Source organism: Benincasa hispida, chromosome 4, assembly GCF_009727055.1.
Source record: "Benincasa hispida cultivar B227 chromosome 4, ASM972705v1, whole genome shotgun sequence".
In the NCBI taxonomy this organism is placed as follows: domain Eukaryota; kingdom Viridiplantae; phylum Streptophyta; class Magnoliopsida; order Cucurbitales; family Cucurbitaceae; genus Benincasa; species Benincasa hispida.
In genome coordinates, this window is record NC_052352.1 from 63,355,057 (window position 1) to 63,373,589 (window position 18,533).

At 36.5% G+C, this 18,533-nt stretch overlaps 1 protein-coding gene across 1 annotated transcript; it reads right to left on the reverse strand.

Moving 5' to 3' along the window:
- Nucleotides 1-7,171: 7,171 nt before the first annotated feature.
- Nucleotides 7,172-18,211, reverse strand: LOC120075608 (coatomer subunit delta-like). The gene is given in 13 exon segments (XM_039029156.1): nucleotides 7,172-7,478; nucleotides 7,710-7,806; nucleotides 7,902-7,964; nucleotides 8,249-8,319; nucleotides 8,321-8,403; nucleotides 8,522-8,717; nucleotides 14,889-15,193; nucleotides 15,407-15,584; nucleotides 15,706-15,948; nucleotides 16,450-16,673; nucleotides 16,782-16,821; nucleotides 17,411-17,482; nucleotides 18,057-18,211. Coding segments are annotated over 12 exon segments (1,593 nt in total). The 5' UTR covers nucleotides 17,414-17,482; nucleotides 18,057-18,211; the 3' UTR covers nucleotides 7,172-7,388.
- Between the last annotated feature and the right edge of the window lie 322 nt (nucleotides 18,212-18,533).

Here is an 18,533-nt window from a genome sequence, read left to right on the forward strand (position 1 = left end):
CTAGAGCTTGAAGAAGAAGGCAGAAGGGTCAGACTATCGAATCAGTCTGAGCCAGTCTTGAAAATTTTGAGATTCCGGCCAAACCACGAGAAATTATGAGCTGAAAGTTTAGGTTAATATTCCTGAGACATTTTAGAATAAGTTTGTAGAAGGATATTTTAAAATAAGATTCAGAACTATAAGTAATCTAAGTGTTTAAGTTGAATCTGGATTCTAGGGATGAAAAGAAGCCCGAGGAGCTACTGAGTGAAAAGCTCCTAAGAAATCGAGGTGAGTGGCTAAAATGTTTTCAAACTAAAACGTTTTTAAACTGTTTGATTACAAACATTTTACAAAAATCATGTTGCGAAAATAATTCTCATGCCTACTAGTTTTATATAAGTGGTTTCCAAGCAAGTTTGAATTGTGATTTGAACGCATGCATATTGTTGAAAAACTATTTACATATGTATATGTATTGATTTTATCCAGCATGTGTTACCATCTTTAAAGCCATGCTATATTATATGTTATACTGTACATGCTTTAAAGAGAAATTTGTTTTTAAAATAGTTTTGGTAAAATGCGATGCCGAAGTACAAGGAGAAGGCATCTACCCAACTAGATACTGAAGTACAAGGAGAGGTATCTATTGGTACTGAAGTACGTTTGAGAAGGTACCAAGCCACGGGATACTGAAGTATGATGGAGAAGGTATCCTAGTAGCTCGATACTGAAGTACAAGGAGAAGGTATCTGAGCAGTAGTACCTAATGTGGCCACAGGTGAATAAAGTCAAAGATTGAGCAAAAGGGTTCTCTCTGGACTAGCAGTTGGTGTTGGGATTATTTTACCAGTTATAAAGTACTTTGATTTTATTGTTTTATGTTTAAACAACTTTACATGTTTTACGCTTGGAAAACGTTTATTACTGTAGTACAAGTACTGTAAAAGTTTATGTTTCAGTTAAAAACTCATTACTGAAATCATGTATGAGAATTTACTATGTTTTCTCGGTCACTCACTAGGTAAACTCACCCCGTTTTCAAATGTTTTTTGTTTCCCTCCCTCCCCCCCACAGGTAGCGGTCAAATCCTCTGAAGATAGCTCAGTATCTGCTCCGCCATTAAAATACCAAAAGACTTGTAACCGTTTGCTAGGTGGTTACAGTTAATATTGTACACATGTTGCTATTGTTCATATAAGGACTAGGGTTTGTGGGTTTTGGGACTTGTAAATCTAATGTTGTAAATACTCTAAACATATTAAGTTTCTAAGTTAATAAATTGTGGACCTACAGCTGTCTCATTGCATATAATTTGTATTTGGTATCAAAGTTATTCCACAAGAGTTTTTAGGCAGTAAGTGTCAGCTTAAGGGTTGATAACTGCTGTAGTCACGCCCTTCTCTAGGCTAAGAGGGTGAACTGAGGCGGGGTGTGACAAGAAATATGCGAGCATATGTTAAGCATAGGAGCGGGCCTTGATAGGACACTGAATGGTAAAAAAGTGAAAAAATCTAGGAGATCATCGTCCAGTGCATCTTCATTAAGAATTATAGAGAAGCAACAACAAGAGATAGAATTGTTAAAGGCCAGATTGGCTAGATTGGACGAACAGGACGCCAAAAGACCATATGAGATGGAGGATATGAAAGCTATGCTCTTACAGTTCATGAAAGATAGATCGAACTAGGTATGAGCTCTTCGACTTTCGTAGTAAATTTAATTATAAGATTATGTACGTTGTTATCCTGCAGTTATGGTAACAACATAAACGTATAGTTATGTAAAGTATAGTTAATGTTCTAAAGTTGAGTTTGAAATTCATTTTATGCTAAATTAGATGATTGTGTATGTTGTTATCCTACAATTATTGTAACAACATAAACATATAGATATATGTTTCAATTGGTTTGTATATTACAATTGAGAATAATTTTAGGAGGTGGGGAGAGGGGGATGTTTCAGTTGATTGTGTAAGTTAGTTTGTTTGATTGTGTAGGTTAGTTTGTTTCAATTGATTGTGTAAGTTAGTTTAAGTTTAAGAACAAGTATGTTTAAGTTTAAGTTATGATTGAGTTGGTTTATTGGTTTGTTGGGTTTATGATTGAGGTAAGTTGGTTTCTTGGTTTGTTTATGATTTAGATAAGTTGGTTTGTTTATGATTGAGTTCAATTCATTAGTGCTCTTAATTGGTTTCTTGGTTTTTTGGTTTGTTTATGATTGAGGTAAGTTGGTTTGTTTAGATTGAAATATGCATATCTATATTTAAGTACAAGTATGTTTAAGTTTATGTTATGATTGAGTTGGTTTGTTGGTTTGTTTATGATTGGGGTAAGTTGGTTTCTTTATGATTTAGGTAAGTTGGTTTTTTGATTTGTTTATGATTGAGGTAAGTTGATTTTTGGTTTGTTTATGATTGAGCATTAAACTTATTTAAATTTGTATTTTGTAGGTATCTAGAGATTTTTGTTGAAGATGCATCTCTCGGCAAGCGTATTTAGATTGTAGATTTTTGTTAATGTTATTTTGGATTTAGGAATTGTGCATCTCCCAATATGTACCTTGTTATCATGTAATGTTTTTTTGGATTAAGAAATTGTGGATGTTATAGTTTGGATTAAGGAATTGTGGATGTTATAGAAACTCTTGGATTAAGGTTGTAGATTCAAACGTGTTTTCTATATATTATTAATCTATTATGGATATTTATTTCATTTTGGCAATCTTACTTTAGTTTGATTGATATTTGTAAGATTCAAACAGATATGACATTCGGAAAAAAAATAGATCTAAAAAGAAAATAAATAAACAAATTTAAATAGGTATGATGTCTGGTTAAATATATAATCCCGATGCTAAAATATATATCCTGATGGTAGAGGTGTCGGGCAAAGAAATCTCAACGGTGACTAGAAACTGTCGGGATTTAAGGATATCCTAACGGTGGCTAGAGACCGTCAGGGTAAAGGACATAGCCCGACGGTCTCTAACCGTCGGGCGATAGATATATCCCGACAATCCTTGTCACCGTCGGGCAAAAGTAAAATGTCTGATAACACCCTCATCGTCTAGATAAATTACCTCAACCCGACGGCACAAAGGTCATCGGGCTAATAGTCAAATCCCAACGGGTGTCCGTCGGGATAAACTCTAAATTCCGATGGTATACTGTTAGGGGTTGTCCTTTTTTCCGACAGCTTTCTTCAGGATCGAGGGGAAAGCCTCATCCTTATCCATCGAGATAATTCTGTTCCCCTACGGCAGGGCTTCCAAACCGCTGGGAAAGGTTTCCCCGATGGTATTACCGACAACGTTTCAACCGTCGGAAAAGGTTGTCCCGACGGTGTTTTTAGCTTTTGTTGACGGCCCTCGGCATCGGAATTGACCTAAATAGCCACTAGTGAAAATAGGGAGGCCATTCTTAAACTTTTTATGTAGAAATCCAGGTGAAATGCCAAAAAAAAAGGTCCACGAGTATTCGTAAAATGAGCCCACGATCTTCACGCTTGATCTATGCTCACCGTGATAATCGCCCCAACCCGCGAGGGTGACCCTCGATCAAGTGCTTGCTTCTCCATCTTCTTCTTCTTTATTGTAACCAACCGTGCGCTTCAGTCGGTTCATTTACTGCAACCAATCATCCTCTTTCATTTATTCTCTTCATCTTCTCGATCTTCTTCTCCATTCAATCCGCCTTTTCAATTTCTTTCAAATTAATCGCAAACCTTCCCTCATTTTTCACCATTTGCTCAACTATTCCATGTTTTCTTTGAATCAATTAGACAACTAACACGCAACTGATCACATCATTGAACAATATTGTTTCTTTGATCAACAAAACTCTACAATCTGCAAGGTTATTTCTAATCATTTTCTTCTTATCAAACACTAGGTGATAGAAGTATATCAATGGTGAAGAAGATTAGGTTATTTTCTAATTTTTCTTTTGGTACTTATTCCGTTCCTAACTTTATGAACAGATGGAAAACAAACAAGAAGATAATTCTTATTCAAGGCGAATCATCAAGTAAAAGAAGAAAATCTTTGATCAAAGGTGAACCATCAAGTAAAAGAAGAAAATTTGGAAAGTCTAAAACAGAAAAAATAAAAGGAAAAAAAGGTATTATAAATAATTTGCGTTTGTTTTTAGATAGTTGTTGGATTTTGTTTTGTTTTTAAATAGTGGTTGGATGAAATTGATAGAGGAGTGATGATAATATTCTACCATGATAGATAGTGATAGTATTCTATTAGTGATTGAAAGTTCAATGTTTTGATCAATATAATTATTAATTTAAGATTTAAATTGATACCAAATATTTAAATTGATATAACTCAAAAGTTCACCGTATAAATTGATATTTGCCTTTAATTTTTTTTATGTTTAATTAATTAAAAGTTCTTTTTTTATATTGCAACAATCGTATGTGTTTGTATTTTTAATTCTTTTAGTCTTTCTAATTGAAGATTAACTTGGGAGGGTAAACTTTAGATTTGACCTCAGGGCTGTCTATAATTCCACTAAAAAAACTCCATACGATTAAAGATACTTGCTTTTTTTAGTTGTACATACATTATATTATCTTTGTTAGGAATGTTTAAAGCTCACAGTTTGTAAATCATGAAAATATATTCTATTTATCAATAAAAGTATTGTTGAAGTTTTTTATTTAATAAAAGTGTTATCAAGATTGCATTATATAATAAAAATTCAATAAACGAGTTCATGGCTATTATATGAATACTCTAACATTATGTAGAGACATAAAAGATGATCAAGTTATAGTATATAGTCAAAAAGGTCTATAAGTATATGGATGAGGTTGGATATCTCGTCCTGGGACACTATAGATGGCAGCCTACTTTGTTTGTATATTGATACAAACGACGTGATCTCGAAATCGTTCATGTGGAGACATGCGAGTAGAGGCATCCTATGCAAAATAACTTTGCATAAGACCGGACCACAAAATAGTCACTTTTTCTTTATAACGATCATTTATTGTTCAAAATTGATTATTTCAATTCGATGACCCAAGGTAACTCGATCTTAATCCTGAACTAACTATGAACTCCTGTTTATTCAGGATTATCCTCTATTTGCATAGGTGAGAGTAGTTCAATAGCACTGGTCAATAAGTCTCCCTTTTTGGGATAAGACTGGATAGATAGATAGTTGGGAACATAGTCTCCTACAATATGGAATTCACTCCTACCCATTTTAGGGTTAGCAGATAGGTTGTTCCTTAATACTGATTCCTGGTTTGAACAAAGAGGTCTTGCCCTTAAATCAATTGTTCAATAGAGAATCAGTGGGAACTTAAGGATCAATTGTTCAATAGAGAATCAGTGGGAACTTAAGGATCAAGATGTATTTACAGAGGTAAAATGGTAATTTTGACCCTGTTGTAAATACGAACGACCTGTGAATGATTGATTTATTGATTATGGTTAAATCAGGTGGACAGAAATATATCTACTGTGAGGAGAGTGCAACCATCGAGCTATAGTGGTATGTTTTGATGGTTAACGAATATTGATTGACTCGCGTTAAAGAATTTAACTAATTAATCTCAAATCATTGGAACTCTGTAGGTCTAAATCTGTAAGTCCAAAAGATCCTTCTATTAGCTCGTAAAACATTACATCTTGGATTAGAAAATTGAGTGAATTTGAAGTGTTCAAAATTCAAAATTAGGGTTTTGAAATTGAAATGTTCAAATTCAATTTTAGGGTTTGTATAATTATATTTGATATAATTGAACGTTTTAATTTGTTGAAATTAAACGTAAATTGGAGAGTTTATAATATTTAAATATTGATTTGAATATTGAGCACATGAATAGGATTCATGATTGAATTAGGTGTTCCATTATTTTAATATTTGATATTAAATTATTATTTAATTAATTAATTAAATTTATTTATTTAATTATTTAAATTAAATCAAATTTCATATTTTAAATTCAATTTCAGAAATTGATTTTGTGTTTAATTTAATTAATTAAAAATTAATTAAATTNATTTATTTAATTATTTAAATTAAATCAAATTTCAAAATTAGAAAATTATTTTTTTAGAAAAATGAATTTTAATTTAATTTAATTAAGTAAAATTAAATTAAATTTGAAAAATGATTTTCAAAGTGGGAAAATCCAACCTTTGATTTTGTTAGTGAGATTTTCCAATTTTTGACACCTTGCCCAATCACTTAGTGCTAATTGAGATGTCGATTGGTTGAATGGATGAGTGTTTGCATGTTTAAGCTTGTTAAATATTTCATAAATCAAATTTATGAAGACCATGCAATTAAAAATGTTAGTGGTTTTTGCTGAAAAAATTTTTTACTTTCAAACTCTCTCAAATCCTTTCAATCTCTTTCAATTGAGAGTTTCCACCACTCGATCCAAGGTTGCGAATAGTAGATAAGACTCTCTTGGTAGTCTACTAAAATTTTGGAGATCAATTTCGTGGACTTCAACAAGAATTTGAAGTGTTTCTACAAAGGTATGTATATCTATGAAACCCTTTTTTTTTTGTAAAACTATTTTATGCATGCTTTTAAACTCATATTAAGTGTAACTATAGTGCTTATTGATTCTGTTTGTTTTTGTTTTATGCATCAATCTTCACTTTATATAGCCAATGTTAAAATTCGTTTACATTTCCAACAATCCTCCCCTCAAACAATCTTCTAATCAACTTCCCCTTTCTAGACACGGAAGAATTCTACCCACAAGGCTAAGTCAAAGACATGACTCTAATACCACTTTACATGAACAACCAACATTTGTAATTGTATAACATAGTCCACTTACAACATAAGCTCTCATGCTTTACATTTGATTCACCCAAAAGACTTTACACCGTTGGAAATAGTTATTCTCACACGATCTTCTAACTAATGTGAAACTTTATATACACTCCCAAGAATTTTCTACATTATCAAAATCAACCATCTCTAAAAGCATGGACCAAAATAATATTTAAACTAGGCATTTATCACTTTAATATAATTTGTTTATAAAATAATGACTCAAGTATATAGTATTTTAAAATTAACAAGAGGTTAAAGGTAAGTGAAAAGGATTAAGAATCTTCCTCAATAATTTTTCAAGATACCAATTAATTAATAACACCTTTCAAAAAAATGAGCCTTAGACAACCTTAGATGGGAAGAAGGAATATGTATCATAATTGGATGAGTGATATATTAAGCATCATGATATTCCAATGACCGATTCTAACATCCGTAAATAATTTTTTTTAAAGAAAAAAAAATGAATAAATCATGGCCGCTTCCAATTTCCAAAACAGTAAATATACAAGTAAATCTGCCCAAATCACTAGAAATTTTCTAAGTGCAAAATGTCAGGAAAATTTTAATAAAAAAAAGGCATTGCCAATCATACAACTTGATAATTTTCAGTAATTAACTGTGTCCTCTGAGCATATCTGGGAGGAGCACCGCCCTTAAGAGGCAAAATGTTGACAACCTGCAACAGTGGAGTTTACAAACCAATGTTTAGAGGTAATGCAGGAAATGTCATATAAAAGGATGTGAATGGAGAAAGGGTCAATCTAATAGGGTTTCTAGATCGAAAGAAAAAGTTTAGTTAGTCTAATAGGGACACACAAGAACAGATTATATTAACACGATAATGATGGTTATAGAGAGGTTTGTAACTAATATCTGGTTTCAAGTAGAGGGCAGAACAAGAATATACCTTCAGGTCGCTAAATGTGCTAGTTGCTGAAAACCGAACAGAAATGGGGAAAAATACTGATGAATCGGCTGGAGGAACAACGAACTCCATTGATCCACTGTCAAGAAAATGGAACAAATAATAAACATGAGCATGCAATTGTAAATTTGTGATAGTAGGGTAATAGAGAGAAGTCAAAAAAAAAATGCATACCTGCGGTTTGAGTTATCAATGAGAACTATAGACCACTCCAAGACAGAATTTCTGGAATCGTACCTGCAGGTTGAGCAAAAACAGACGTCAAACTATAGGGAAAGAACTGGATCCGCTTCATTAGAATCATGTAAAAAGTTTTGCCTTTACGAACTTGTTTCTTTTTGCCATGTCCATTTTTAAAGACAAATTTATTATATATATATATATAATATATATACTTAACTAAACGTGTTTCAAAGTTCAACAAGGAGAGTCCCATTTCGATTAAAGAATCTATGGAAGTCACGATATCAATGAAAAAATAAAAACCAGGTGAAAACTAAAAGAGAAGATAAATCTATAACCTCCATTCTCCATCAATCTGCCTCACACTAGGTGCCTCACGAAGAGCAGGAAGAGGCACCGAGATGACAACAATTCCGCAGGTCAAACATTGATGAAGCCTCGTATTCAATGCTGACATAGGTTTCATTTCCAGAAACAGAGGGCCAGCAGTTGACTGCAACAACAGAAGCGTCATAAGTATAGCTTTTAATACATATGATATATATAAATTAAAAAAAAAAAAAAATAGAAAACTGAATATGTATGAGAACTTGAGAAAGATTTGAACTTACTTGTTAATGGTACCATTGATTCATCAGTGCTTTGCATTCTCCACTTTAAGAGACCAACTCCAACATCACTACCTTGACCCGTTGGAAATGGCCTGTTCGGGTCCTTCAGGCCTAGGATGTTTTCATTAGAAAATAACTCTTTGTTCATGTTAGGATGAGTTTTGAAAAGGATGCCAGGGTTCCCACCAGTCTCAATCTGAAAACAAGGCATAACGAATCAAGATAGTGAAACAAAATAACACAACGAGCTTTACAAATCAAATCATAATAACATTATAAGAACACAAGATGAGACAAAAGGCAGTGGGCGAGAGGTGGTTCTATACTATTGATTATTGAAAATAAAGGGTAGATGAGAAAACACCAAGGTTACGTGGAAAACCCTAGGCCAGGGAGAAAAAACCACGATAAGAGTTTTTATTAATATTTGATACACAATACAGGTACAGATATAAATAGCCATAGGTCAAAAACCCTAGACTATATACACCAAGTAAAAAGACTAAAATACCCTTAGGGCTAAACAACGTTTTGCAACACTCCCCCTCAAGTTGGGGCATAAATATCAATAAGACCCATCTTGCTAACACAGGTGTCAAAAGTCTGTCTCGGTAACCCTTTGGTGAGGACATTTGCAATCTGTTGACTAGACGGAATATAGAGAATGCAGATACTACCGTTATCCAATTTCTCCTTGATGAAGTGTCGATCGATCTCCACATGTTTGGTTTTGTCGTGTTGGACAGGATTGTTAGCAATATTAATAGCAACCTTATTATCGCAATAAAGTCTCATAGGGTCATGACTTTCCTGATGAAGATCTGCCATAACCTTTTTCAACCAAATTTCTTCACAAATCCCAGGCTCATAGCTCTGTGTTCAGCTTCGGCACTACTTCTAGCCACGACACCTTGCTTCTTACTCCGACAGGTAACTAAATTTCCTCACACAAATGTACAATATCCCGAGGTGGACTTTCTATCAATAATAGAACCAGCCCAGTCTGAATCTGTGTAGGCCTCAATGCATCTTTTGTCATGTTTTCTGAACACCAAGCCTTTTCCAGGAGTAGACTTCAGATATCTCAGAATGCATGTAACTGCCTCCATGTGTTTTTCAGAAAGAGCCTGCATAAACTGACTAACCAAACTAACTGCATACTATATATCAGGCCTGATATGCGAAAGATAGATCAGCTTCCCCACAAGACGTTGATATCTTTCCTTTTTAACAAGAACATCTTCTACAGATTCTACCAGATTGCTATTGACTTCCACGAGCGTATCTGCAGGTTTACACCCAGTCATTCCAGTTTCTTTCAACAAGTCTAGCATATATTTTCTTTGAGACATGGAGATCCCTTCCTTTGATCTTGCTACTTCCATTCCAAGGAAATATCTCAAGTCACCAAGATCTTTGATCTCGAACCCATCTGCCATCCTCTGTTTCAACCTGCCAATCTCCGCTGAATCATTCTCTGACAAGATGATATCGTCAACATAGACAATCAGAACAACTACTTTTCATGGTGTCGACCTCTTAGTGAACAAGGTGTGATCAGAATGCCCTTGAACAAACCCCTAGGACTTAACAGAGGTAGTGAACCTATCGAACCAGGCTCTTGGAGACTGCTTTATGCCATATAGAGACTTCTTTAATTTGCAAACCTGATTACCAAACTGTGCTTCAAAACCTGGAGGTGGGTTCATATAGACCTCTTCTTCTAACTCACCATTCAGAAACGCATTTTTCAAATCCAATTGAACCTATCGAACCAGGCTCTTGGAGACTGCTTTAGGCCATATAGAGACTTCTTTAATTTGCAAACTTGATTACCAAACTGTGCTTCAAAACCTGGAGGTGGGTTCATATAGACCTCTTCTTCTAACTCACCATTCAGAAACGTATTTTTCACATCCAATTGATGTAAGGGCCGGTCTTGATTAACGACAACTGAGAGAAGAACACAAATCGTGTTAAGTTTTGCCACAGGTGAGAAGGTTTCTGAGTAATCCACCCCATATGTCTGAGTGAACCCTTTTGCAACCAACCTGGCCTTATATCTATCGAGAGTCCCATCCAACTTGTATTTGACAGTGAACACTCACTTGCACCCGACTGTTTTGTGACCTTTTGGAAGAACGACCAGATCCCACGTTCTGTTCGTCTCAAGTGCCCGCATTTCCTCCATAATTGCGGCTCGCCATTCAGGAACTTCCAGAGCCCTGTGCACATTACCTGGAATCACCACAGTATCCAGACTGGTAGTGAAGGCCTTAAATCTCGAAGACAAGTTACTGTAGGAAAAGAAGCTTTTCATAGAATGCTTGGTGCAGGATCTCGTACCCTTCCGTAAGGCGATCGGCAAATCCAAGGTAGCATCAAACTCACCGGTCTTTTCCACCTGTTTATCTGTACTCGACTATTGCACATTTTCAGTTCCCTGTGTATCACCTGGTAATTCACTACCACCATCAATCCTATCTTCATCAGAGTTCATTACATCACCTTAATACATTTATTATCATCAAGACTAGAGGTACCTTGAGCTGGTTCCAGTTCTGACTCTTGGACAACTTCCAGTGGAGCAACAGGGGGAACTATTTCAGGAACTATTTCCTTTCAAAGATTCTTCCTATAGTAGGTTATCCAGGGCACTTGTTTCGTAAGAAGGACAAGGTCATTTGTGGCACTTGTTTCGTAGGAAGGACAGGGTCATTTGTTTCAGGGATAGGCTCAGGAAACAGATCTATAGGAACAGAGTAGGTGGACGTGTTAGCCTCTTCACTAGTGATCTCCCCCTGAAGAGGACTAACGGGAAAAAAAGGTTTGTCCTCTAGAAAGGTGGCATCCATGGTGACAAAATACTTTCAATAGGAAGGCTGAAAACACTTGTAACCCCATTGATGAAATGGATACCCAACAAACACACTTTTGGGCCCGAGAAGCAAACTTACTTTGGTGAGGACCATGATTATGAACAAAAACAATACAGCCAAACACCCTATGGGTAACATCTGGGAAAAGGCAAGTGGACGAGAAAGTCTCTTTAAAACACTCTAGGGGGGTTTGGAATTTGAGCACACGGGAGAGCATCTGATTGATAAGATGAGCTACATTAAGTACATCTCCCCATAGATACGAGGGTAAAGATGCAGGTATCATGAGAAATTGGGCTACTTCAATAAGGTGGTGGTTTTTTCGCTCAACCACCCCATTTTGCTAAGGGGTATAAGCACAAGAATTCTGGTGGACGATGCCTTTAGAGGTTAAAAACTCACGAAGGGACTGATTAATAAACTCACGTCCATTGTCACTTCGAAGAATGGCAATTTTGGTATTGAATTGAGTTTCGACGATAGTGTAAAATTGTTGGAATACCGCCGTCACTTCAGATTCGTCCGTAAGGAGAAACACCCATGTAAGACGAGTGTGATCGTCAATAAAGGTGACAAACCACCGTTTACCTGACACAGTTGTGACATTAGACAGACCCCAAACGTCACTATGTATCAAATGGAAAGGTCGGGACGGTTTATAGGGTTGAGAAGTAAAAGAGGCCATGGGCCGCTTTGCACGAATACAAACATCACAAGATAAAGACGACACATTCACATTACGAAACAAGTGGGGAAACAGGTATTTCATATAATGAAAGCTTGGATGTCTAAGACGAAAGTGCCATAATAAAAAATCAGTTTCAGAAACAGTAAGAGAAGATAACAAACTAGTCCTAGACAAACTCCTAGAAATATCATCGGAAAGGAAATAGAGCCCCCTATTGTGTCGGGCAGTGCCAATCGTCTTCCCCGAGCTTAGGTCCTGAAACAAGACATCATCTGGTGAGAAAACAACTTTGTAGTTCAAATATCTAGTTATTTTACTGATCGATAGCAAATTGTAAGATATCTTTGGCATATGTAAAACATTCTATAAAATCAATCCCTGAATCGGAGACAAGTGACCCTTCTCAGCAACAGGGGCAAAAGACTCATCTGCAATTCGTATTCTCTCATTTCCAACGCTTGGATAATAGGAGAGGAATTGGTCAAATGATTCAGTTAAGTGATCAATCGCTCCCGAGTAAAGAATCCAGGATTCATCCCCCTCAACAAAGAAACTAAAGGACTAAGGAGTACCTGATTGGACAATATTATCGGTTCCAACTATACCTGGATCAATAGGGCTGGTCACCTGGGGGGCACCATCAACCGCTTCACCAACAAAGGCTCGACTGGATTTAGACTTATCATTTGGAGGACGCCACTTTCCATTTGGTAGACGACCGTGTAATTTCCAGCATTGGTCTTTTGTGTGTCATGGTTTCTTACAGTGTTCACAAATTGGAGGAGACTTTCCATTCTGTTTCACTCTCAGATCCAGACGACTTGACTCCAAAGGAAGCATAATATATAGGAGAAGTAACGGAACCATTCATAGCGCTTGTTCTGTCTTCCTCTAAACGAACTTCAGAGCACACCTCCATACGGGGCGGCATCGGTCTTTGTCCCAGAATCCAACTTCTGACAGTGTCAAATCTCGAATTTAAGCCAGCTAAAATCTCATAGATACGGTCAGCTTCCTCAATCTTCGAATACCGGACTTCGTCAGCCGGACAATTCCAGACAACTCCACGACATAGATCCATCTCTTGCCATAACAGAGACAATTTGTTGAAATAAGACATCACGTCCATGTTCCCTTGCTTGCACTCATGGACATGTTTCTACGTATAAAGCCGTGAATTATTCTGCCTTTTCGAATACAATTTCTAGACAACCTCCCAAATATCCCGAGTAGAAGCTGAATAGAGCAGTGGCTTCCCGATCTGAGGTTCCATGTTGAACGGAGGAGGGAGTCCTTTCCTTTCCAGATACGCTTCTGAAGGTCCCCAGGGTTTGGTCTTGGTATCTCGCCAGGTAGATAGCCGAACTTATGTCGCCCCTCGAGGACCATCTTAATAGATTGAGATCAGGAGAAATAATCTTGGTCGTTTAGTTTCTCTCCAATGGTTATCCCTGTAGAGTTTCCCACAGATCCAGACAAAATATTCGCAGTAGGTAAAGTAGAGTAAGCAATTACCAAGTTTTCCGAATACAATGGAAGTCCAGACGACAAATCTAGATGGGTATTTGTCGGGTGATTTGCTGTGGTCCAACAATACGCCCCAAGAGCTACTATCTGTTGTTGGAGACTAGCAATTTGCTGTTGAATTCCAACCAAAGTAAAGCCCATTGGTCTAGGGCTGCTATGGTTGACTAGCCCGCTTGGAATCGAGGCTGCAAGATGCTGCCCGATCGGAACAGAAGAAGAATATTGACCAGTCGGCCCACTGTAGATCTGAGACTGGACCGGATAGTGTAGATGAGCAGCGTGGAACTGGTGTTCTGGCCGAGCCGCAATCTGGAGTCCATTTGAGAAGGCAGCCGACGTCGAATGCAGGGTTGGATCGGCAGCGTGGATCGGATGCAAGGCTAGAGTCGCACTGGAAGAGGAACCCGAAGCGCTGAAGCCCATCGAAACCTAGACCGGGGCTCCTCTGAACTGGTCGACGCGCTGGAGATCATTCTCCTGTTGCGTGACTGACGGCGCGCTGGCGTGGGTCATCTGATGCGCAACCGGTGGCGAGCTAGGGTTCTGAAGCGACGTGGGTTGGTGCGCAAAGGTTGCGCCGATCTGCTCTCTGAACGTCGAGGTCTGGTGCGGCGCGGCTGAACTAATTCTAAACAACTGTTGCGACTAGGTTGGGTTAAGAATCGACCGCAAGTATTGATCGACGGCGGCCTGAATTGCGGATGTTGTTGATAGTATAGCGGACAGCTTCAAAGCTGACCTTCTGCCGTTGTTCCATCTCCTAACAGTGCTAATTGAATTTCTTCAATGTGACCTAGGGTTTCGTCCCCTTTCTCTGATACCATATTGAAAATAAAGGATAGAAGAGAAAACATCAAAGTTACGTGGAAAACCCTAGGCCAGGGAGAAAAAACCACAATAAGAGTTTTTTTAAATTTTTTATACACACTACACAGTACAGGTACAAATATAAATAGCCATAGGTCAGAAACCCTAGAATGTAGACACCAAGTAAAAGACGAAAATGCCCATAGGGCTAAACATCGTTTTGCAACATATACTATAGGAACAAATTTAGAGACAAGATTGTCCCGAGTGCCAAAGTTGTGAACAATCCAATGATGAAAACCTTTTAGCTTCGTACACATATGAAGGAAATTTTATAACGTATCCCAGAAATCAATTATTATAAGTAATCAAATAGTCAAAATTGAAAGGTATGTGTTGGGGAAACCAATCACCTAGAGAAGAAGTAGTGTCTGTTATACAGCATCCTTAATATGAACCAAAATACCTGAACTTGAATGTGGGCATCTTCTTGGTTAAGAATTTGAAGGGACATTGTTCCCTGAAGGTCAAAGTTACTAACTCCACCATCTCGTTTCAGGGACACATTGAGTTTCTCCTCGACAGATAGAGTAACAGGATCAGTTGGGGGTGGAACAGCTGATTTAGATGGACCAACACTTGGCTGTACATCTTCAACTATTACTTCACCTTCTGCCTTCAAAGATTCCAAGAATTGATTTGTCCTTTGGGATCTACCAAGCTGCATGCCAAGGCCTTTAGGAGGAGCAGTGGCAGATGAAGGTGGACGGCCTAATAACAGATATACAAGGTAGAATGGTAAGCATCCACTTAATACATGACAATCTTCATTGGCCATAAAATATATGACAAATGACTAAAATATACGTTGCCAGCGTATATGGTGTTGATGCAAGGACAAGTGGCTGCTTACAAATATGTGTAACAAACTGACAATTTATCATAGATAACATTCATCAAACGTGCATTTAAACAAAGGGCAACCTTTAGGCTTGCTAGAAAAGGACTCGACCTCAGCACCCAATCCAAAACCAGAACTGCCACCAAAACCACCTCCACCACCTGATGATATGCCCATATCACTGAGGCTATTATCAATCTTTCCTGATCCCATAGACTGTAAAGACATAAAGCCTCCTTTGTCACCCCTATTTTTTTCGATCTGCAATATATATGACAAAATATCAACTTCGATTTTATTTTATTAGAAAACTGAACGTTTTTTGAAAAATGAGTATTTTAGTTGTGAAAAAAAAAAATTATGAAGGGCATGTAAAAAATACCTTGCTTTTGTCAATCTCACTTGCTTTTCGCTTCATGACATCCTTAGTTTCATTTATCTTGCTCTGCAATACCAACTTGTGCAACTTCTCTTCGTGGCTCTCCATCTCACAGTATTGCTTAACCTGGGCAACAGTCACGTTTTCCTTGTGCCCAAGAGAAATAACCTCATCGAAAGCAAAAATCAAATCGAAAGCTGTTTTGCAAATTCCATCTTCATCCATAGAGAGTGAATATTCAGGTACCTAGAATCGCTTAAGGACTCCAGCATAAATCCATTCTCAGCATGTTTGACACAAGCATTTGTAAAGAACTATCTTACTGTGCAAACAAAACTCCCACGCATACACACGTAAGAGGGTATACACATACACATGTTGTAGGGCACCCCTATTATCAGACGTAAAAATTTTGTTAGAAGAAGAAAAAGAAAAACATATGATCTTACCAGAAAAGACTTGATTTTGTTTTATATAAAATTTTACTTTCCTTCGCAGTCTACAATTAATCTTTTCATTCATACAATACATTGTCAATAAGGATTTAATAAATGCCTGCTTTGTTCTAGCATATGCAAACTTTGTTAGTTCCCTTGAAATTACTAGTAATTTGAAGTCAAAGATCACCCAAAAATTTATGGAATAAAAGAAATTACAGTAGCACCACGAGCCAGCGTGCCCAAATTCAACACAAGATCAGCGTTAACGGCACTAGAAATAACTATAGGTCGTCTCAAAAAAGGATACAAGCTTAGAAAGGAGCCTTAAGGTGTCCAAATCTTCAAGGATGTTGCTCTGTTTATTTGTTACAAGAAGCAAGTATAAAGCTTCTATTGGCTGGTAAACATAGCGAACATTTTCTGTCTCCACATATGTATGTTGTTTTCCAGTTCCAACCAACTTTGGGAAAGCAGCAAGAAGGCCCTCAATTCTGATTCTAGACATATTAACAAATTGTCTAGAAACAAGAACTTCAAAATGAATACATCCAAAAAGACAGCCTTGTAAGTACTAGCTAAAATTTATCAAAGACTTAGTACAAAAATATTGTTGTAGAATGGGTAAAGGAAATATCTCACCTTTCCCAGACTTGCTAACAATGGATGCGGCAAGAACAACCTATGCAACATATATAACGCTCATCAAAAGAAAATAAGGGGCGGGAGAAAAGACAAATTCGTGAAACCCACCGAAAGTCAAAAGCACGCCACCAGAAAAAAATAATAAAACAAGAAACAATATGCAACAAATACATAATAAAATCCAGCTTAAGAAAAGAGAAATCACTAATGATCTTCAAGAGCAGGATGCTCATGCTAGTTCCTAGCACAATGCCTAAAGTGAATTAAAGGGTGCATAAAATCAGATTCAGTGACGCCAGATAAAATATATATGTAGCACGATCCATTCGCAAGATTTTTTGAATGGCATAGTAAAAGTTAGAAACTATCCAGCATCTTGATTATTTACAATAATGAAATAATTCTCAGAATAACATTATATTAAAAAAAATTATATGATGACATAGCTGAATTGACTCCCTCAACGTTCATGAACTTCAACTGGTTAAAACAAAAAAGCACTGTGAAACAAATTAATGGAAAGGAAATTCAGAAAAATAAAATATCACGGACAATTTCATATAAATTTACACAAGAACGCGGATAGAAAGGGACAACAAATGGTTCAATAACATAAATGCCTTTACCATTTTTTAATGATATGAGAATGCAAACCAACAATCACCGACTTCAGAAAAGAGAAGTTGTGTCTTCCGCACCTAGAAATGAAATTTCGTTAGTCACACACTTATTCGAAAGAAAAAACAAAAATTACCTCAAGAGCTTAACCTAAAATGATTGAATATTTAAAGTGCATGAAATGTGAAAATTATCGATCACCTTGAAATAAAGTGCATAAACAAAGTTCCTTTTCTACATTCTTTGCCCTAACTCTTTACGTATACCCATGGTATCTATCTAACTTCACTTAGAACTATATTACTACGAAAGAACTTAGAGCATGGAAGGTCTTTGAGATCAGGCCAACCTTCGCGTCACGGCGAACGGGGAAGGGAAAAGAAGAAAAGTAAGAGATGTGAAGCTGAAACTCTCATTATTCCCACAAACTACTGCAATTATAAATCAACAATGGGCAACGTTGAGAATGTGGGAAATTCACAAATTACAGCAGATCCAAGTTCGCAAGCATATAATGTACAGATCACATCCGCAAACAAACTACGCAAAATCCAGATCCATCTCACAAAATTAAAAGAAGAAACAAAGCAGCACTAAATTTCAAGATTGGTAGTGAGATAAACAAAGAGCAGATAGAGAAAGAAATATTCAAACCAGGGATTTCGGGAATTGATGAGTTTATTGACCGACGAGTGAGAGATCCGAATTGAGGAGACTGAGGAAGGAGAGACTGATCTATTTAACATCCAAATGAAATCGAGAACTGGTCGGTTGGAATCGGAAGAAAGAAAATTAGAAAACAAACTTATGGAATTTGTATAATTTACCATCTTAATTTCTTTTTTAAAAAATTCTTACTGTCTTTTAAATCTCTGTATGAATTTCAACTCAAGTCATCAACATATAGTAAATATGTGATTTTTTATAAAAAGATATGGACAAATAGGATTATTTTTGTATCCTTGTATCAACAAATATTGAATAAAATAATTATATCACATTCGTCACGAATATTTTATAAGAATCTCCAATATTTAAATTATAAGATTATGGTACCTTTAATTCTTCAGAAATTTTCATAAATAAATATCATTATTAAAAGATCATATAAATGTGGTATGACTGCATCCA